Source organism: Ceratotherium simum, chromosome 8 (assembly GCF_057802395.1).
Source record: "Ceratotherium simum simum isolate JZ-2026a chromosome 8, ASM5780239v1, whole genome shotgun sequence".
NCBI classification, from domain to species: Eukaryota; Metazoa; Chordata; class Mammalia; order Perissodactyla; family Rhinocerotidae; genus Ceratotherium; species Ceratotherium simum.
In genome coordinates this window covers 39504719-39527534 of record NC_141907.1, presented here as the reverse complement: position 1 = coordinate 39527534, position 22816 = coordinate 39504719, and the positions used below count along the sequence as shown (strand labels likewise).

The following is a 22816-nucleotide window of genomic DNA, read 5'->3' as shown; positions in this document are numbered from 1 at the left end:
TGGGGACTCATGTGTGTGCATAAATAAGACAATGAAAGAAAGTGCATTCAGCTTCCAGGAGACTCTTGATTCATTTTGATCATTCTTCTTATTATAATTCAATCTCTAATGTCAGTTAAATCAGTTGTAAAATTCTAGTTAAGCTGCTCCTAGTCTTTGGGGCACTGCACTTTTAGGTAAAATTTGTTTTTCTCCTGACCTGGTTCATCCTGAGAAATGCTCTCATATGAGAGTTTTCAATTTTCTGTTATAATGGATAATAATTTATAGTCAGTTTTCAGATATCCTTTGGAGACTTACTCTGTTTTTTATTATTACATTCATTATCATCTTTAATTGTATAATTACCCTTTCAGACCAATGCTTCCTGCTGTCATTATTACAGGCATGGGGGCTGCAAGCTAAATTTAATAAGCAAAATAAGTCCAGAAGGGGAAAACGTATTACAGAAGATAATTCTAAAGTCAAACATATTTTTCTTAGATTTCACTGTTTTGGATTATCCATTATACCAATTTTCTCTACTATTCAAATAATAAAGAATTACTTACGTTCCATCATACAGAAAACTGCTACTTAGCAACATTTAAAATTTAATTTAAAAAGATCTAGTGGGATGTATAAGTGGTATAGTTTTTAACTTGATTCCTTTGAGACCTCAGATACTCATTAACTTTATTATGTAACAATGGACTGTAACAGTTTCTACTTTAGACTAGGATTGCTTTTATTTGTTTATTTCTTTTATAATTTTATTTATTTATTTTTTTCCCCCAAAGCCCCAGTAGAGAGTTGTATGTCATAGCTGCACATCCTTCTAGTTGCTGTATGTGGGACACGGCCTCAGCATGGCCGGAGAAGTGGTGCGTCGGTGCGCGCCTGGGATCCGAACCCGGGCCGCCAGCGGCGGAGCACGAGCACTTAACCACTAAGCCACGGGGCCGGCCCAGACTAGGATTGCTTTTAATAAATGTGTGTCATGTACTATAACACAGGCTAATTGAAGTGGATTATAATTTATATAGATTCAGTAAAATATATCTCAAAATATAGAAATTGAGCTGATAAACCATTTGGGTAGCCCTAAAATATGGGGGTTAGAAGGAATAGCTTAAAAATATCAGCAAGGGGGCTGGCCTGGTGGTGTCGTGGTTAAGTTCATGCACTCTGCTTCACTGGCCTGGGATTCGAAGGTTTGGATCCCAGGCATGGACCTGTGCACGGCTTGTCAAGCCATGCTGTGGCAGGCGTCCCGCATGTAAAGTGGAGGAAGATGGGCATGGATGTTAGCTCAGGGCCAGTCTTCCTCAGCAAAAAGAGGAGGATTGGCAACGGATGCTAGCTCAGGGCTAATCTTCCTCACCAAAAGGTAAATCAATCAATCAGTCAATCAATCAGCAAGTAGCTAGAGAGAAATTCACAGTTCCCGGGCCTGAGAATAACAGATGTTTCTGGATGACTTTAGATACACAAGGTACAGTTAAGGTCTCTGTGTTTGGAAGAGGAAGTGGGCATGGCAGCCACATGCTTTATGTGTGGGATGCCACCACACCATGGTAGGAAAGAGAACTTCTGACTCTGGATATTAAGATCTGCCCCGCTGTCACCCTGCTTCTCACACTTAATCTTGTCAATTTTGCTTCTAAAATGTTGATAATAAATCAAGATTGAAATTCTGCTATGTTGCTATCTTCCATTTGCCTTATTTTCACCTTTTAAGGTTTTGCTAAAATCTGGTGTAGGTACATGAAAGTTCTAGGCATATTTTTGTTTCATTGACTTGAGAGGAAGAGAAAAATATTAAAAGAAATGAGATATTTAAAATTTCCTTTTTGGAAGGCACTATTTGTTCATTTCTTATAAATATCCTGGACATCCTTTTAGAAGCGGCAGAGTTCCCTGGAAAAATGAGCCTGTACCCCACTTTCCATTATTTAAAGTTAAAATAAAAGTTTCCTTTATTTCAAATGCACAAACGATGTGGTTTTCCTGTTCCAACTCCATCATAGTACTAAAGAAGTCTAAGATGGCCCCTAGATGAGCAATCAAGATGGGTACCAAAGTAGTTATTGAAATGATTTTTTTTTTAAGTATTTGGTATATCAGAATTATAAAGCCTTTCTCCAACCGTCTAATTCATACTCACAATTTCTACGCCACACATCATTATATTGCCACACAATTTTTGAGTTGAACTTTACTGATAATGTTTTATTTAAAAAAAAGTAACAAATTCGTCTGCTTATAATGTAATTTTAGAAGGCTTACTGTGTTCTTAAATATGTTATTTTGTAAGACAGCATGTGTCATTCTCCTATGTAAATGTAACCTTGAAATCCTCTTAAAGGCCAATTGGAAACTATGACTTCATTTAAAACAATCTTTTGAGAAATTCATTAATTATAGAAAGTCAGCAGAAGCTGATTTTATTTATTTTTCATAAATGGACAATAATTACATACTACTAATTTTACTAAAGTTTTTATCTATGTCCCAAGAGCTCTATTGTGTTACATTTGGGCATGAATGGAAACATTACAGAATTAAAACATTTTTATAATTATAATTTTTAAAAATTTATATAGGTCAGCAGTCAAAGAAAAAAGATAAGCTTTGTTGCTATTACGAACTAAATATTCTGAAAGTCGTTTGCCCCTTGCTCCCCTGATTTTGTCTGCTAACTTGGAAGCATTATCTGCGGACTTAGAAACAGCAGTCTTTTTAGCCACACCAGTGCTGGCTACCTGGCTGTCTAGGTGGTCAATTGTATGACAGTGCCCTTTTCAACCTCAGGCAACATGAGTGGTCTAGTCTGCTTTTTGGTATTATACATCAAATGTCAAATGTTAAGTAAGTTCCATTTTATGAGTCAAAATGGCTCAAAGTGTGGGTAATATATAGTCAGATAACTCAGATTAGTTTTATTTTACAAAGATGTAGAGCTAGAGAATCAGGCCAAGACAGCTCAGATCTTTCTGAAAATGCCTTGTCATGTCGCTGAGAGTGTCTCGAGCACACATATTTCATCAAGATCAGTGGAGTAGTTTGTTTACTTTTCTCCTCAATAATTCATTGGTATTATGTAGACGTGGCAAGAATTTAGATTTAATACGTGTGATTCAATTCGTCCCAAGATCCATGTTTAAGGCATCATTTCACGATCTGCAAAAATCAAAGCAGCTGCAAAAATAATTTAACAATTGCAAGTTTCTTTCGTGATTTGTTAATCCTCTATCCCAAGGGCCCTGGTAAGTGTGCCAAGTACTAATGAGAATCAGGATCGTGATGGGTAGAAGGGTATGGAATTTATATTCTCTTTCCGGGGTGGTTGTGTGGTTTTACATTATTCACACCCGTCTTAATTCAAGCTGTGTTTATCTGTTGGTATTACCACAAGTTTCTATTTTAAGAGTGACACCCTACTATTGACATATAAGCGAAACACTTAATCTGTAGGGTTTTCATCCATAACAATTTTACTGATATTTTCTCTTACATGGGAATTATTTCAACAATTGAACAGCATGTGTAGAGTTTGCAGACCAGAGTGGGAGGGGATGATGTGAGCAGGGATGGTGTGAGCTCTTGTACAACCCATTAAGTTGGGAGTTAGGTAGCAATGTTTCTACTCCCAACTTTGCTACTGACAGTTTTATTCCAAGCAGGCCACCGAATCATCCTCTGCACGTGATTCATTTATTTCTCCAACAAATATTCATGGAGTGCCAACTGTATACAGTAGGGATACAGCAGCAAACAAAATAGACAAGAATCCTTAACCTTGGGGAGCTTATATTATGTTGGAGGGAGATAGACAATAAGCAAAGAAATAGATAATAAATAAATAAATAATAGTATATCAGATAGTGATAAGTGCAATGGAAAAAGTCCAGCAAGGAAGTGGAGAGCTTTGGGAGAATGGGGGTGTGATGGTAAGAGGTGCAATTTTAAGCAGAGTGTTGTTCAGGAAAACCTCACTGAGAAGGTTACATTTGATCCATGAGGATATGGGAATCCAGGAGGTGAGGGAGACCCACACATCCTGAGCATCCTGTGGTAACTGATGTAAGTGGGAAAGAGGGCATGATGGAATCAGTCCCACAAGCAGACACTGTTGGCAAGGATGTGAGTGTTAGGGGTTAGACATAAAGGAGGGGTGGGCAGTCTTGCTAGGCCCATGTAAAGCTTGGGAGCTCCCTCTCAGTTTCTGGCATCAGTTCATTCAACAAGGATGTTAGGAAAGTTATTAATTTATTTATTCCTTTAGCAAACACTTATTGGCACCTACAGTGTGCCAGGTGTGTAGTTCGATGCTGGAGATGCAGAGATTAGTAACACATAGTTCTGCCTTCAAAAGATTCAGCATAATAGGAGACCAGACATGAAAACAATTAAATTGCTGTGCACTGTGATCACTTTACAAGGTGTGGGGGAAACAGAAGGAGGAGAAACTCTTTCCATCTGGCATTATTAGAGAAGACTACTCCCAGGGAGGAGGGAACAGCTGAATTGGGTTTTGGAGGATGAATAGAAGTTTGCCATGTGGACAAAGAAAGCATTTCAGATAGAGTAACAGTCTAGACCTATCATGTATTAGGGGAACTACAACTAGTTTAATTTTATTAGGACAAAAAATGAGGAGAGAACAAAAGGATTTGAGGGAGTTTTAGGAAGTAAAATTGGCAGTACTTAGTGATTAATTGCATATGAATAGTGAGGTTGAGGGTGAGGCAAAGGTTTCTGGCCGTGGGGACTTGGGGATGGTATTACAACCAAGAAAATCATGCATATCAAAGGAGGAGTGGTGGAGGTGGTGGAGGTGGGAGATAATGAGTTAATATTGACATAATGTCTTCAATCTGGTTCAAGAAGTGCATGGCAATCGTTTTTCTTTCAGTAGAGATAAAAACAGTTTTCCTTCAGTAGGAGATGAGATGATTTATACTTTCACCCAGTGGTATGTTGATAAACTGGCTCCCTGAAAAACAAAACAAAACTATCATTTGTTGCATTTGCTGATTTCTGTGGTATAAACACTCCTACCAGATTTCAAACTAATAATAGCTTAACAATCTACTTGCACACCACTGCGTTTCATCCCTTGACAAGTATTTGTTGAGCTCCCTCTAGGTGCAAGGCATGCAGCAGTGTGCTGGCTATTTCTCCTTTACTTCTCCATATCCACTTTCTGTCCCCCTCCATCCTACTCTTCCTCACAGGTGGGTTTCAACAAAGGCTACTTTCTAGCTTCCTGTGGGGCTCAGCCAATGGGAGCCACCAACAGGACATCAGAGTGTGGGAGGAAAGTCAGGCTGGGTAGTGATCTCCTAGTTTGCTCTCTGCATCCCGCTATGAGAGGCTATGGCTCCTATCAGGCAGCCTTCTCCATATGGCTCTCTCCAAGTTCCAATAACTGCTCCTTCTCTTTGTCCCTTAAGTCTGGGATGCTAACAGCTGCCTGTCCCAGCATACTGCACTACCCTTTGTTGGTTTTTCTAAACCTGCCAGCACCTTTGTAAGTGGCCCTTTCATTAAATGCTCTGTAGTGACCCTCTTTTAGCGGATCATTTCTTTCCTGCTGGAACCATGGCTACCACAAATGAAAAATAAGACAGACATAGTCCTGGTTTTTAAAGAGTTTCAGGCCAATGTAACCATAAAAAAAAAAAAAAAAAAAACCCTGACTTCTCTCATTATTTCTCTTCTGATGTGAGACAATGATACATATAAACATTCACTTGCACAGTGTTCCTTCCCCATGTCTAGTGGAGCTGGGAACCACGGAAACCTCTTTCCTACCTCTCTCATGCCCCATCTAAGCCATACCTCTTACGAGGTCTCTTGAGTCCACCAGAATGTGCTGACATAGGGAGCTGATGCTATTGGCCCATCATAGAGAAAACAAGCCATCTGTTGTTTTTTGTATTTTCCAGCAGTGGGGATGAATTCATGCTCATGTGTCATTTATGGATTTATCCTCCTGTATTATCTGTGGCTCATCTTTGTGAAAAGGGGCCAGCCAGGAGAGACATTTTGGAGCGTTGGGCTGGAGTCATAGTATCTGGTATGAGATCTCCTTTTTAGGTTTCAATTTCCTCACAATGTAAAAGGAGGAAATAGGAGCAAATTATCTTGCAAGGCCCTTTCAGTGTTAACATTCTCTTCCTGACCAAGGTCTGCAGCTCTAGGAGCTACCTGTGATTACGACTTTGTGACCATTCTTCACTGAACAGCTCAGCCTAACAAAGTCAAATTTAGGAATATGTTTTTAAAATAATGATTGTGTGAGTCTCATCAGCGAATAGTACATCTAACTCAGTAGCATGCCTCTTACCAAGCAACATATCAAAGAAAAGTGTTTTAGTTACCTATTGCTGCATAACAAATTACCATAAATTTAGCAGCTTAAAACTACACGCATCTATCATCTCACAGTTTCTGTGGATCTGGAATCTGGGCATGATTTACCTGGGTTCTCTACTTCAGGATCTGTTATATGAGTACACTCAAGGTGTTGGCCAGGGCTGGAGTCTTATCTGAAGGGTTTGACTGGGAGAGGATCCACTTCCAAGCTCATGTGATTATTGGAAGAATTTCAGTTCCTCAAGGGCTATTGGACTCAAGGCCTCAGTTCCTAGCTAGCTGTGGGCCAGAGGCCACCCTCAAGTCCTTGCTATGTGGGCCTCTCCTATATGGCAACTTGCTTTGTCAAAGCCAGTAAAGGAGAGAGTCTGCTAGTAAGACAGAAGTCACAACCTTATGACCCCTAATGATGGCAGTGACATCCTATTACTTTCTATCTGTTGGAAGCAAGTCACTAGGCCAGCCCACATTCAAGGAGGGGGGCTTACACAGGGCATGAATATCAGGAGGTGGGGATCATTGGGGACCATCTTAGCATCTGCCTGCCATAAACACTTTTTCTTTTTCTTATGGAAGAAGAATTTAAACTCTGAGCTCTCCTGATATAATTAAAGGTTAGTTTATTTGCCAAAAATAAAAAGTGACAACTAAATGTAATGTGGGATTCTGAATGGAGATCTTGGTAATATTTGAGTAGAATCCTTACTTTAAAGATATTATGCCAATATTAATTTCCTGATTCTCATAATTATACTGTAGTTATGTAAGCTACTTGCCTTGGGGGATCCTGGATGAAGGATATATGGAAACTTTCTGTACTGTTTTTATAACTTTTCTGTAAGTCTAAAAGTAGTTCAAAGTAAAAAATTAGAAAAAAGTGATTTGTAAAATTTAAAATTCCATTATCTAGATAAGCCTCCTTGTGGCTGGAGCTTATTCAATAATTTTAACTTTATGTATTTATCAGATAAATGCAGATAAAATCTGTAAGTTTGGGGGGAGGATGGGGAGATGTTGATCAAAGTGTACATTAAAGAAAAAATCTATAATTTTTTTGTAAATGAAAAAATTTTTGTCAAAAATTGTATAGGTAAAATCTGTAATTTTTTTGTAGATAAATCATTTTAGGACATCCTTCCTGGTGAAAACACCATAAAAATCTCACTGTCACTATATAGTAGAATTATTTATATATTTGTTGGTATGTATTTGTCTCAAGAAATAATTACAGAGGTGATGTAAGAGTTTTCTGCTTAAACTTTAGTTGAAATGGGTTAGGGAGTTTTGTACAACACCAAATGCACTTCACACCAATTTAAAATAATCACCATTTCTAAAATAGTATTCTGATAGCCAAATCTGACTCCTCCCCTGTGCTGAGCACTGTTTTCAGATGTCAACCGGCTTGTTGCTTGGATATATTGCATTCCAAAAGAGTGTGGTCTGTCTCACCATGCTGTTCCATGTGATGAAAAGCAAAATACTTCAACCCCTCATAGGCAGTTGAATTTCATGGGAAGCAAGAACAAATGGCTCCTCATTTTACTCGCTGTTTGGAAGGGCTGCTAGTTACTAATACTCTATCACTATTTCACGTGTCCTTGTCCAGTAATTTAAAGCTTATGGGTCTTGGTTGGTTACACCTCTTAAGAGAGCTATTTGGAAACACTCTAGACATTTTTCTTAGGCCCTATTTTTAGAATGGAGGACCTAATGGTATTTTAATGTCTCTATATATTCCCAGAACAAATCTCGAGAAAAAATGTCTGTTACTTTTTGAAATGTTGCAAAGCTGGTGGGATTATCACTGCTCCTCTGAGAAGCATTGTGTTAAAGAATGAATTTTCATTTACAGAATGTTAGTGGTACAAGGGCCATGAAAAATCAGCTTTTCCAGACCCCTCACTTTTCAAATGAGGAAACTGAGTCTTGGTGTGAGTGAACTGTTGGCCCAAGATCAGACAGTGAGGAGTGGGCACGTGAAAGTTTTAGGGTGATAAATTTAACACTTTCCTGCAGAAAATGACCACGGTAAGAGTCAATGGCAATGTCAGCTTCTGAGTTAAAGATTGCCTTTAGAACTTGAAAACAGTCTGCTGGGCACTTAAGTGAACTTTCATTGCTCTTACCAGAGAAGATTCTGAGAGAAGATGTGGGGTAATCCAAAAATATGTGGGTTCAGAAGTGAGGACAGGTCCAGGAACCACTTGGGCGAGTCGGGCCCCAAGTGTTAGTCAGTTTTGCAGTGATCCTCCCCACCCCACAATGTTGGATGAATTTTTTTCCCTGTAAATGGCGCCTGGAATCCCATCCATTAGAGATTTCTTTGCTCCAGCAAGCAATCTTCTTTTAACAAGGCAAAAAATCTCTGGGAGGGTTAAGTGTCCAAGTATTATTATGTATTACTCTGTTTTATTTTCATTTCTTTTCTTCTTTGAAAGCCTAATTGTGATCAGCTCACTTGGAGAATGTAGTTTTGATTGTAGGAAGGGAAGAAAATACTCACGAGCAAGTAATGCTCTGGTGGAGGTGGCCATTTATGTAGGTGGGGTGCCGGAGTAGGGGTGTCAGGATGATATCAGGACAGGGAGACCCAGGTCGGGAACTAAGGCAAAGGAAGAATGCCGAAGCCAAGCCTAGCTTAATAAGCTTGTAAATATCTGATATATTGACTGTGGGCCATCTCACACCTGGGAAAGAAAGAAATGCATTTACCCTTCCCTAGCGTTCTTTAGCTCCTTTGGCAAATTCTGATTCGTTGCAGGTTAACTAGGCGTTTCTAGAATAAAAGAAGAACCTAACCACTGTGTATATGGTTGGTTGACTGGGAAAGTGCTTATTAAGTTTGGAGCTAACCTTCAATTGTGCTTTTGAAGCATACATTCCTGAAGTAAGGACTCGCATGTAATAGAGTAGTTAATAGAATCAGTCCTTGGATCAACCTGCCTGGGTTCAAATCCTGGCTCTGACACTCACTACCTCAGTGACCTTGGACAAGTCTCTTACTTTGCCTTCTTCAGTTTCCTTATTTATGTATTAAGGGTGATAGTAATAGTACCTATCACTTAGGGCTGTGATGAGAAATAAATGTTAATGCTCATGAAGCACTTAGAAAGCACTTAGAGCCTAACAAAGTGTAAGCAAGTGCGTAGGAATTCTATGTTTTCCACATTCTTCAACTGTGTTCCCCAGTTATATTTGAGAAAATATAGTCTCTAACTTCTCTGGAATAAGATTTAGAAAAGGAAATCTTTTGTTTTTTTTTGGTGAGGAAGATCAGCCCTGAGCTAACATCCATGCCAATCTTCCTCTTTTTGCTGAGGAAGACTGGCCCCGGGCTAACATCTGTGCCCATCTTCCTCCGCTTTATATGGGACACCTGCCACAGCATGGCCTGACCAGCAGTGCATCGGTGCGCACCCCAGGATCCGAACCCGGGCCTCCAGCAGCACAGCGTGCGCACTTAACCGCTATGCCACAGGGCCGGGCCCAGGAAATCTTTTTAAAATGTTATTTAAGGGATACTTTCTTAGTCCTGTAAATATCTAATATATTTCCTGAATGGCAGTCAGGTGTCTTCTGTACACCGAGATACTTGCGGGGACCAATTCATATTTTATATCCTAAAGCTAATTTTTCAAATGCAAAACCTCTCTTTCCACATCTTCACTAACAAACTTAGTCATATATTAAGATAGGTAGGTGATTATGTGAATATTAGGATTCTAAAAGATATTCAGTTTTACGGCAGTTTCTGAGAGGAAAGTCAAAAGCATTTGTATCTGGATGTGGTTGTTGAGTACTCCTTTTCCATATTTTTATATATAACAGTATCTCTCTCCCAAGATTCTTTTACAGACTCTATCGGTTCTATTTTAACTCAGTGGCTGGTGCATCCCATTGTGTTTCTGTTATCTGTAAAAGTATGAGGGGGAATTCTAAATGTGTTTATTTGATCAAGGAGTTTCTAAAGTCCACTTATTAGGTCCTTATAAGAGAAAAGACAATATGGCAGAGCATGGACTCAAAGTTAAAACATCTGGATTGCCACTTCTGCTATTAGAAAGCTGTGTGACCTCGAGTCCATCCTAGAATCTCCCTTGGCCTGTCTCAAATGAAGGATTTGAATGAGATGTTGTTTCAGGTTTCTTACACATCCAAATATCGTATGCTTCTGTGATATCATAGTAACCCTACATTTGTGAAGCATGTGCTTTGCTTTGACTGACATGTATATTTTCTTTCCCAGTTTCCTTAAAAACCATTTGAAATGCCTTTGCCAAATCACCAGCCAGGGTGACAGATACAGTCTATAGCTCCAAAATAGAAAAAGCGCCTGGGTCTGCAAGGGAACAAGTTCATGGTCTTGGCATTGTAGCATCTTGGTCCCCAGACACAGAGCTGTGGATCCAGGAGTATTTGATTACACGTCAGATGAATAAAGACAAGCTCTAGGGGCGTCATTACTTTACTATGAATGGACAGTTGTTTTACTTTTCTATTTTGCAGAAGATGAAATAGAAATTTGAGAAGATAATTGTTTATAAACTGTAGATAAATAAATTGTTTACAACTGTAGATAAATGAGTTGCCACTTATCTGTATGTTTCTTTTCCAATGGCAGTGGAGGCTAAGGAACGGCTTTCTCTCTGTCTGCGTCTTAGAGATGCTTTGAATTTCTCAAAGGGAAGATAAAGAAATGACGTTAACCTGTTTTGTGACCTACTTCTGCCTTTCTAATGTGGGGGCTTTCATTTCCATGTTAATTTACTTCTTTTGATATGAAGTAGAGCTACTTTTTGGTTGACAGGTTTACTTTGGCACAGGAAATCTAAAAAAATCATTTGGGATAAATGCTTCTACAAGAAATACTTAGATGATATAGTATGGAACTAGCTTATTCCCTCTAGAATCATGATAATAGGGTGCCTGAAATCCTTGTTATAGGACTGAATGTAGAAATTTAAGTTGTTGACTATAGTAAATATCAATTAAGATAACATTGCAGCACTGGTGGCCAACTTTTCTTTGATTTCATTGTTATTTCAAGAAGTAGTCTGTAAAAACATTAATTTTCACCTTTCTCTTTCCTTCTAGTCATGGACTCCTGCCCTGTAGGTCCTTCTGTGAGGCTGCAAAAGAGGGCTGTGAATTGGTCCTAGGGATGGTGAACGCCTCTTGGCCCGATTTCCTCAAATGCTCCCAGTTTAGAAACCAAACTGAAAACAGCAACGTCAGCAGGATTTGCTTCTCCCCACAGCAGGAAAAAGGAAAGCAATGTAGGTGTCTGTGTTTCATTTCATGTTTTGAAGTGTTTACTGAAGTATACCATTCATGCAAGGATGTATATGAATAATGAGTACAGTTCAAGAAATTTTAACAGTGACCAGACCCATGTAACTAGCACCCCAATGAAGAAATAGAATATTAATAGCATCCCAGAAATGCTCTCAAGCCCCCTCCTGGTCATATAGTAATCCAGACATAATTTCATGCTCCCAAAAGAACCTCTCTCCTGACTTCTATCACCTTAGAGAGTTTTGCCTACTTCTGAACTTCGTATCAATAGAATTGTATGGAACGCACTCATTTTGTATCTAGCTTCATTTGCTCAACATTATGTTTGAGAGATTCGTTATGTTTTCATCTTGTCGTGATTCATTCATTCTCTTTGTTGTATAGTATTCTAATATATGATTATTCCACGATATATTTTTTATTCTATTGTTGACGGATATTTGTGTTGTTTCCAGCTATTATGAATAGTGATGCTATGACTATCTTGTACATGTCTTTGACTGAACATGGTTATGTATTTATTCAGCAAAAAAATTTTTTAAAGTGGTTGTACCAGTTTATACTACTGTGTGAAAGTTATAGTTGCTCCAAACCCTCCCCAACACTTGGTATTGTCAGTCTTTTTCATGTTAGCAATTATAGTGATAGTATTATGGTATCTCTTTGTGTTTTTAAGTTGCATTTTTCTGATGAATTTGAATTTTCAAATTTTTTTTTTTATCTGAACATCCCTTTTTGTGAAGTATCTGTCCAAGTAGTTTGCCCTTTTTTTTTGATTGGGTAGTCTGTCTTGTTGTCCTCAATTTGTAGTTCTTTATGCATTCTGGATATAAGTCATTTGTTTGATATATGTATCGTGAAGATCTCCCACTCTGTGGCTTGCCTTTCTGCCCTTTTATTAGTGTCTGTTTGGAACAGAAGGTCTTAATTTAATGGGTCCATATTATCAGTTTCTTTTGTGATTCGTTTTTGATGTCTTGTTTAAGACATCTTTGCCTACCCCAAAACATAGACGTTTTTCTACTGTGTTTTCTTCTTGGGGCTTTATTGTTTTAGCATTCACATTTACATCTACCATAATTCTGAAATTATTTTTCATGTATGATGAGAGCTAGGGAGTAAGTTTTTTGTGTGTATATATTCAGCTGACCCACTGCCCTTTATTTATTTAGAGAAGTACCCTTCCCCTCTGCACTGTAATGTCACCTTTGTTATCAATCAAGTGATACATGTATGCTTATTTCTGGACTGTCTCTTTGGTATAAAATTAAGCTAATACCACACTGTCTGGATTACTATAATTTTATAATAATTCTTTTTATTGAATACTGTAAGTCCTCCAGCTTTCTTAAAGATTGTTTGGCTATTTTTGGCCTTTTACATTTTAAGTAAATTTTCCATTGCAATTTCCACAAATGCTGTGTTTGTTTTTGCTTTTTTTGATTGAGATTGCCTTAAATCCATAGATCAAATTGGGGAGAATTGCTTTACAATGTTGAGTCTTCCAACCCATGAAAATTATATGCTATGGTAATCTTTAATTAGGTATTTTAAATGAGTTATTCTTTAATTTCTCTCAATAATGTTTTGTAGTTTTAACCAAAACTTGAGATCTTGCACATCAACCCTTAGATTTATTCATGGGTATCTGGTATTTTTTATATTATCACAAATGGTAACTTTAAGATTTCTTTTCTGTTTGTTTGTATATAAACAAATCACATTGATTTTTATGGTTTTCTGTATATTCATTTGGATTTTCTAAGGAGGTATCATTTCGTCTACAAATAACGACAGTTTATTTTCTCCTTTTAACTTATTATGCCTTCTCTTTCTTCTTTGCCTTAGAGAAAGTTTCCAACATTTCACCTTTAAATATGATGTTTGCTGAAGGGCTTCCATGGATACCCTGTTTCAGATTAAGAAAGTCCTTTCTATCTCGGGTTTGATGAGAGGTTTTTTTTTTTTAATCATGAATGAATTTTGAGTTTTTTCAAAGGTGTTTTCTACATCTATTGAGATGATATGATTTTCTCCATATTATGCTAAAATACTAGCTTTAGTGAGATATAATTCACATTCCATAAAATTCACCCTTTTAAAATGTGTAATTAACTGGTTTTTAGTATACTTACAGAGTTGCACAACTATCACCACCATCTAATTCCAGAACATTTTCATCACCCTAAAAAGAAACCTCATATACATTAGTAGTCATTTGCCATTTCTGCCTCTTCCAGTCCATGGCAACCACTGATCTGCTTTCTGTTTCTGTGGATTTGACTATTTTGGACATTTCAAACATTGGGACCTTTTGTGACTTGCTTCTTTCATTTAGCGTAATGTTTTAAGGTTCATCCATGTTGTAGCATGTATCAGTACTTCATTCATTTTTATTGTCAATTAATATTCCATTGTATGAATATACTATTTTTTAAACTCCATACATTAGTTGAGGAACATTGCATTGTTTCCACTTGTTTATTACGAATAATGCTGCTATGAGCATTCATGGACAAGTTTTTGTGTGAACATAAGTTTTCAATTCTCTTAGGTATACTTTTTGGAGCAGAATTGCTGTGACTAGTAAAAACTCTACATTTAACATTTTGAGGAAATGCCAGTCCGCCAGCAATGCAGGAGGGTACCAATTTCTCTGCATCCTCACCAGCACTTGTTATTATCCTTTTTGATTATTTCATCCTAGTGGGTATGAAGTGTTATCTCATTGCGGTTTTGTTTTGCATTTTGCTAATGACTAATTACGTTGATAATTCAATATGTCATGAGCTTGTTAGACATTTGTGTGTCTTCTTTTTATGAATTTCTGTTTAAATACCTTGTCCATTTTAAAATTAGGTTATTTGTCTTTTAATTGTTAATTGTAAGAGTTCTTCGTCTATTCTGGCTATAAGTTCCTTATCGGTTATATGATGTGCAAATATTTTCTTATATTCTGTGGGGTGTCTTTTCACTTTCTTGTTGTGTCCTTTAAAGCACAAAAGGTTTTAACTTTGAGGAAGTCCAATTTATTTATCTTTTCTTTTGTCACTTCTGCCTTTAGTGACATGTCTAAAATATCATTGCCTAATCCAAGGTCACTAATGTTTACTCCTATATTTTCTTCTAAGAGTGTTATGGTTTTAGCTCTTGTCTTTAGGTCATTGACCCATTTTGAATTAATTTTCTTATGTGGTATGAGGTAGGGATCTAACTTCATCCAGTTATTCCAGCACCAACTGTTGAAGAGACGATTCTTTTCCCATTGAATGGACTTGGTACCCTTGTCAAAAATCAGTTGGCGAGAGATGTATGGGTTTATTTCTGAACTCTCGATTCTTTTCCATTGATCTATATGTTTATTCTTATGTGTATACTCACAGTCTTGCTTATTATTATAGCTTTGCAGTAAAATGATTACTAGAGGCAAAGAAGGACATTTTATAATGATAAAAGTGTCAATCCATCAGGAAGATATAACCCCAGGAATACATTAAGCAAAAACTAATAGAATTGAAAGGAGAAATAGACAATTCAGCAACGATACTCCACTTTCAATAGTGGAGAGAACAACTACTGGAAGATCAATGAGGAAAGAGAAGACTTGAAAAACAGTATAAACCAACTTGACTTGACAGACATCTGTAGAAAACTCCACCCAACAACAACAGAATATGTGTAAACATATATGCACCTAAAAATTTCCAGTTTTAGACTTTCAACCTATTTGTGTCTCTGAATATAAATTGAGTCTCTTATAGGCAACGTCTAGTTGAATCATGTTTTTGTCCACTAGGCAAATCTCTGCCTTTTGATTGTAGCGCCTAATTCATTTACATTTAATGTAATTACTGATAAGTTAGAATCTATATCTTCTATTTGCTGTTTGTTTTCTATATGTCTTCATTCCTTTATCCTCCATTACTTCCCTTCTATTAGATATTTTTCTAGTATACCATTTTAAGTTTTTGTTGTTTCTTTGATTATTATTTTTGACTTATTCCTTTTTTTTTTTTAATTTTTTGTTTATTGCAGTAACATTGGTTTATAACATTGTAAAAATTTCAGGTGTACATCATTGTACTTCTATTTCTGCATAGATTACATCATGTTCACCACCAAAATACTAATTACAACCCATCACCACACACATGTACCGAATTATCCCTTTCACCCTCCTCCCTCCCCACTTCCCCTCTGGTAACCACCAATCCAATCTCTGTCCCTATGTGTTTGTTTATTGTTGTTATTATCTACTACTTAATGAAGGAAATCATACGGTATTTGACCTTCTCCCTCTGACTTATTTCACTTTGCATAATACCCTCAATGTCCATCCATGTTGTCACAAATGGCTGGATTTCATCATTTCTTACGGCTGAGTAGTATTCCATTGTGTATATATACCACATCTTCTTTATCCATTCGTCCCTTGATGGGCACTTAGGTTGCTTCCAAGTCTTGGCTATTGTGAATAATGCTGCAATGAACACAGGGGTGCATGTACCTTTGCAAATTGGTGTTTTCAAGTTCTTTGGATAAATACCCAACAGTGGAATAGCTGGATCATATGGTAGTTCTATCCTTGATTTTTTGAGGAATCTCCATACTGTTTTCCATAGTGGTTGCACCAGTTTGCACTCCCACCAGCAGTGTATGAGAGTTCCCTTCTCTCCACATCCTCTCCAACACATGTTGTTTCCTGTCTTGTTAATTATAGCCATTCTGACGGGCGTGAGGTGATATCTCATTGTAGTTTTGATTTGCATTTCCCTGATAGTTAGTGATTTTGAACATCTTTTCATGTGTCTGTTGGCCATCTGTATATCTTCTTTGGAGAAATGTCTGTTCAGGTCTTTTGCCCATTTTTTAATTGGGTGGGTAGTTTTTTTGTTGTTGAGATGCATGAGTTCTTTATATATTTTGGAGATTAAGCCCTTATCAGAAGTATGGTTTGCAAATATCTTCTCTCAATTGTTAGGTTGTCTTTTCGTTTTGTTGATGGTTTCCTTTGCTGTGCAGAAGATTTTTAGTTTGATGTAGTCCCATTTGTTTATTTTTTCTATTGTTTCTCTTGCCCGGTCAGACATGATGTTTGAAAATATGTTGCTAAGACCGATGTCGAAGAGCATACTGCCTATGTTTTCTTCTAGAAGTTTCACAGTTTCAGGTCTTACATTCAAGTCTTTAATCCATTTGGAGTTAATTTTTGTGTATGGTGTAAGGTAAGGGTCTACTTTCATTTTTTTGCATATGGCTATCCAGTTTTCCCAACACCATTTGTTGAAGAGACTTTCTTTTCTCCATTGTATGTTCTTGGCTCCTTTGTCAAAGATTAGCTGTCCATAGATGTGTGGGTTTATTTCTGGGCTTTTGATTCTATTCCATTGATCTGTGTGTCTGTTTTTGTGCCAGTACCATGCTGTTTTGGTTACTATAGCTTTGTAGTATATTTTGAAATCAGGGAGTGTGATACCTCCAGCTTTGTTCTTTTTTCTCAGGATTCCTTTAGCTATTCGGGGTCTTTTGTTGTTCCATATAAATTTTAGGATTCTTTGTTCTATTTCTGTGAAAAATGTTGTTGGAACTTTGATAGGGATGGCATTGAATCTATAGATGGCTTTAGGAAGTATGGACATCTTAACTATGTTAATTCTTCCAATCCAAGAGCACGGAATATCTTTCCATTTCCTTGTGTCTTCTTCAATTTCTTTCGGGAAATGTTTTATAGTTTTTGGTGTACAGATCTTTCACCTCTTTGGTTAAGTTTATTCCTAGGTATTTTATTCTTTTTGTTGCAATTGTAAATGGGATGGTGTTCTTAATTTCTCTTTCTGCTACTTCATTGTTAGTGTACAAAAATGCAACTGATTTTTGTATGTTGATTTTGTATCCTGCAACTTTACCATATTCGTTTATTACTTCTAAAAGTTTTCTGGTGGATTCTTTAGGGTTTTCTATATATAAAATCATGTCATCTGCAAATAGTGAGAGTTTCACTTCTTCCTTTCCAATTTGGATCCCTTTTATTTCTTTCTCTTGCCTGATTGCTCTGGCTAGGACTTCCAGTACTATGTTAAATAAGAGTGGTGACAGTGGGCATCCTTGTCTGGTTCCTGTTCTTAGAGGGATGGCTTTCAGTTTTTCACCATTGAGGATGATATTAGCTGTGGGTTTCTCATATATGGTCTTTATTATGTTGAGGTACTTTCCTTCTATACCCATTTTATTCAGAGTTTTTATCATAAATGGGTGCTGTATCTTGTCAAATGCTTTCTCTGCATCTATTGAGATGATCATGTGATTTTTATTCTTCATTTTATTAGTGTGGTGTATTACGTTGATTGATTTGCGAATGTTGAACCATCCCTGCATCCCTGGAATAAATCCCACTTGATCATGGTGTATAATCTTTTTAACGTATTGTTGTATGCGATTTGCTAGTATTTTGTTGAGGATTTTTGCATCGATGTTCATCAGTGATATTGGCCTGTAATTTTCTTTTTTTGTGTTGTCCTTGTCTGGTTTTGGTATCAGGGTAATGTCAGCTTTGTAGAATGAGTTAGGGAGCTTCCCTCCCTCCTCAATTTTTTGGAAGAGTTTGAGAAGGATAGGTATTAAGTCTTCTTTGAATGTTTGGTAGAATTCACCAGGGAAGCCGTCTGGTCCTGGACGTTTATTTTTGGGGAGGTTTGTGATTACTGTTTCGATCTCCTTACTGGTGATTGGTCTATTCAAATTCTCTACTTCTTCTTGATCCAGTTTTGGAAGGTTGTATGATTCTAAGAATTTATCCATTTCTTCCAGATTGTCGAATTGGTTGGCATATAGCTTTTCATAGTATTCTCTTATGATCTTTTGTATTTCTGAGGTGTCTGTTGTAACCTCTCCTCTTTCATTTCTGATTTTACTTATTTGTGCCTTCTCTTTTTTTCTTGGTGAGTCTAGCTAAAGATTTGTCAATTTTGTTGACCTTTTCAAAGAACCAGCTCTTGGTTTTATTAATTTTTTCTATTGTTTTTTTGGTCTCTATTTCATTTATTTCTGCTCTGATTTTTATTATTTCCCTTCTTCTATTGATTTTGGGCTTGGTTTGTTCTTCTTTTTCCAGTTCCTTTAGGTGCATTGTTAGATTGTTTATTTGAGATTTTTCTTGTTTGTTGAGATAGGCCTGTATCGCTATAAACTTCCCTCTTAGAACCGCTTTTGCTGTATCCCATAAATTCTGGCATGTCGTATTTTCATTTTCATTTGTCTCCAGGTATTTTTTGATTTCTTCTTTGATTTCTTCGTTAACTCAGTCGTTGTTCAGTAGCATTTTGTTTAATCTCCACATATTTGTGGCTTTTCTGATTTTCTTCCTATAGTTGATTTCTAGTTTCATAATGTTGTGGTCAGAAAAGATGCTTGGTATTATTTCAATCTTCTTAAATTTATGGAGACTTGTTTTGTGGCCTAATATGTGATCAATCCGGGAGAATGTTCCATGTGCATTTGAAAAGAACGTGTATTCTTTGGTTTTTGGATGGAATGCTCTGTATATATCTACTAGGTCCATCTGTTCTAGTGTGTCGTTTAAGGCCAATGTTTCCTTATTGATCTTCTGTTTGGATGATCTATCCGTTGGTGTAAGTGGAGTGTTAAAGTCCCCTACTATTATTGTGTTACTGTCTATTTCTGTTTTTATGTCTGTTAATAATTGCTTTATATATTTAGGTGCACCTACATTGGGTGCGTAGATATTTGCAAGTGTTATATCCTCTTGTTGGATTGTTCCCTTGATCATTATGTAATGCCCTTGTCTCTTTTTACAGTTTTTGTTTTAAAGTCTATTTTGTCTGATATGAGTACTGCTACCCCAGCTTTCTTTTCATTGCCATTTGCGTGGAGTATCTTTTTCCATCCCTTCACTTTCAGTTTGTGAGTGTCTTTAGGTCTGAAGTGTGTCTCTTGTATGCAGCATATATATGGGTCTTGTTTTGTTATCCAGTCAGCCACCCTGTGCCTTTTCATTGGAGCATTTAGTCCATTGACGTTTAAAGTAGCTATTGATAAGTATGTACTTACTGCCATTTTTTAACTTGTTTTTTTTTTCCTCAGTATTTTAGTAGTCCTTCTCTGTTCCTTTCTTCTTCTATACAGAATTGATGGTCACTTTAGTTTGACCTCTGTCTGAAAGCTGTACTCTTTAACTCCCCTCCTCTCTCCTTATATGTTTTTGATATCAATCATATCTAACCTCTTTTTTGTGCATTTGTATCCATTACGTTCTAATCATGGAAATAGATAATTTTTCCTATTTGTGGTCTTCTCTTCTCCCCTTCAATCAGTCCCTTTAACATTTCTTGTAGCACTGGTTTCTTGGTGACAAACTCCTTTAATTTTTGCTTATCTGGGAAAATTTTGATCTCTCCTTCCATTTTGAATGATAACCTTGCTGGGTAGAGTATTCTTGGCTGTAAGTTTTTTCCTTTTAGCACTTTAAATATATCGTGCCATTCTCTTCTAGCCTGTAAGGTTTCTGCTGAGAAGTCAGCTGATAGCCTTATGGGGTTTCCTTTGTATGTAACTTGACCTTCTCTTGCGGCTTTTAGGATTCTCTCTTTATCTTTAATTCTGGACATTTTGATTATGATGTGTCTTGGTGTGGGCCTCTTTGGGTTTACCTTGTTTGGGGCTCTCTGTGCTTCCTGTACCTGGATGTCTGTTTCCTTCCTTAGGTTAGGGAAGTTTTCATCTATTATTTCTTGAAATAGATTCTCTGCCCCCTTGTCTCGCTCTTCTCCTTCCGGGACACCTATAACATGGATGTTAGTGCGCTTGATGTTGTCCCAGAGGTCCCTTAGACTGTCCTCACTCTTTTTAATTCTTTTCTCTTTTACCTGTTCACCTTGGGTAATTTCTTCTAGTCTTTCGTCCAGCTCACAGATCCGTTCTTCTGTACCCTCTACTCTGCTTTTGAGTCCCTCTAATGAATTTTTCATTTCCGGTATTGTATTCTTCATTTCTGATTGGTTCTTTTTTATATCTTCCATTTCTTTGTTGACATTCTCACTGAGTTCATCTATTCTTCTCCCCAGATCAGTGAGCATCCTTAACACTCTTAGTTTGAACTGTCTGTCGGGTAGGTTGCTCATTTCTGTTTCACTTAGTTCCTTTTCTGGGGTTTTGTCCTGTTCCCTTACTTGGAATGTATTCCTTTGCCTCCTCATTTTGCCTCTTTCCCTGTGCTTGTGTCTACGTATTAGGTAGGTCAGCTACGTCTCCTGCTTTTGGATAGGTGACCTTATGTAAGTGATGCCTTAGGAGGCTTCCAGTGTGCTTCCCTCAGTTCTCAATGTTCCAGGGGTGACCCCTATGTGGGCTACGTGTGTCCTTCTGTTGTGGCCTGTTTGCTCTCTCTGTAGGTGCCCAGGGAGGCCGAGTTATGCTCCTGGCCAGCTGTTGTAATGCTCAGCTGCTTGTAGTTGTTGTGGGCCCTTCAGTCTCTTTATCAGGTGTGGGAAGCCCCAGCACAGTTGGCTACAAGTTCTAATACCACATTTGTGTTGCAGTATTTCTTTTAAGTGAGTAGGCCCCCACCGTGGCAGGTTGTTAGGCTCAGGGCCTTACAATTGCTGTAAGCCTCTAGCCTATTAGGTCTCTTGTCAGCTCTCTGAGGATTGCAGCTGGGTGGGGCTGGCCTCAGGCACAGGAGAACCCAATTGTTTCAGGCTTTGGAAGGTGGGGCAAACCTCCTATGTGGGTCTTTGAGAAGCACAAGTCTTCTGCAGCTGACAAGCCCTGCCGCCCACAGGTCCACACACACAGTCAACACAGTCCTGCCCTGTGTGAGCGCCCCGACCTCCCCAAGCGGACCCAGTCTCTCCACGGCGGGAGCCCCACACACTCCGCCACCACCCCACACTCTCCACCCGCTCCTTGTGCACACCCTGCCCCGCTAAAGTCGGCTCAGTTGCCAGGCTGCAGAGAATCCAGTCACCAATCTATGCAGGCCCACAAGTTGCCTGAGGGTTTGTTGTTGGGTGGGGCCCGTCTCTAGGGTGGGCTGCCTGCCCTGGCTGAGCTGGATTAAATCGGTGCTCTAGCGGGTGGGGCAGACCCTGGGCTAGCAGGCCTCAGGGAGAACTCCAATGGTGTCTGTGTCAGCACCCCCACACCTGGCCACAACAATGGCCGCCGCCAATGTCCCAGTCCCTGGAGAGGTCTCACCCCTCACCGAGATGCACTCAGGGCCTATTAGGTGAGTCTCTTTTCACCACAGCACAGTGCACCTTTCTTTCTGGTGATTTTAGGATGCTTTCTGAAACGGGTGAGTTTGCGCACGGGCCCTTTAAGAGCTGGTTTTAGTTTCTTTGTGAACCGGGTTTTCTGGGGGTGCTCCCCAATGCTTTAGCAGCAGGCAAAGTCACATATTATGCTGCTGGTCTCGATTGTGCTGGGTCCACAAAATGCCCACAGCGGGGGCGCTCCCCGGCTCAGGGCCCCGTGCCTCCAGGGAGGCTGCGTACCTGTGAGCTGCTCCTGGAGGCCGTGATGCTGGCGGCTTGTGAAGGCAGCGTTTTTCCTCTTCAGAAGGGAGTCTCTGCCTCTTCCACCTCAGTTAGGATTGTCCATTGTTGCAGCAGTTCCTCTTATCCAGTTTTCAGTTCTGTCTCAGGGGTAATTTTTCCACGAGTAGTTGTAAATTGGCTGTGTCCACGGGAGGAGGTGAGTTCCGAGTCTGCTTACGCCGCCATCTTGACTCCCCAGCCTATTTTTGACTTATTCTTATTGGTTGCTCTGGGACTTACAATTAACACCTTAAGTTATAACAATCTAGTTTAGATTAATATCAATTTAATTTCAACAGTACACAAACTTTGCTTCTGTATAGCTTTATTTCGTATTCCCTTCTTTGTGCCATTATTGTCATACAAATTCTATCTTTATACATTATAAAGTCATCAGCACAGTTTTATAATTACTGATTTATGCAGTTGTCTTTTAAGTCAGGTAGAATAAGAAAAGATTTACAAGCAAAAATACATTCATACTGTCTTTTTTTATCATATTTACTGTATTTACCTAGTTAATTACCTCTACTGGTGTTTTTTATTTCTTCATGTGGATTTGAGTTACAGTCTACTGTCCTTTTGTTTCATTCTGAAGGACT

At 38.2% G+C, this 22816-nt stretch overlaps 1 protein-coding gene across 1 annotated transcript in view; it reads left to right on the top strand.

The window, feature by feature from the left end:
* The window catches only part of CORIN (corin, serine peptidase), a 220990-nt gene that overhangs the window by 72346 nt on the left and 125828 nt on the right, over positions 1 to 22816 (top strand). Inside the window, exon 5 of the mRNA XM_004419037.3 lies at positions 11461 to 11642. Coding sequence (XP_004419094.2) covers positions 11461 to 11642 — 182 coding nt within the window. The remainder of the gene's footprint in view (positions 1 to 11460; positions 11643 to 22816) is intronic.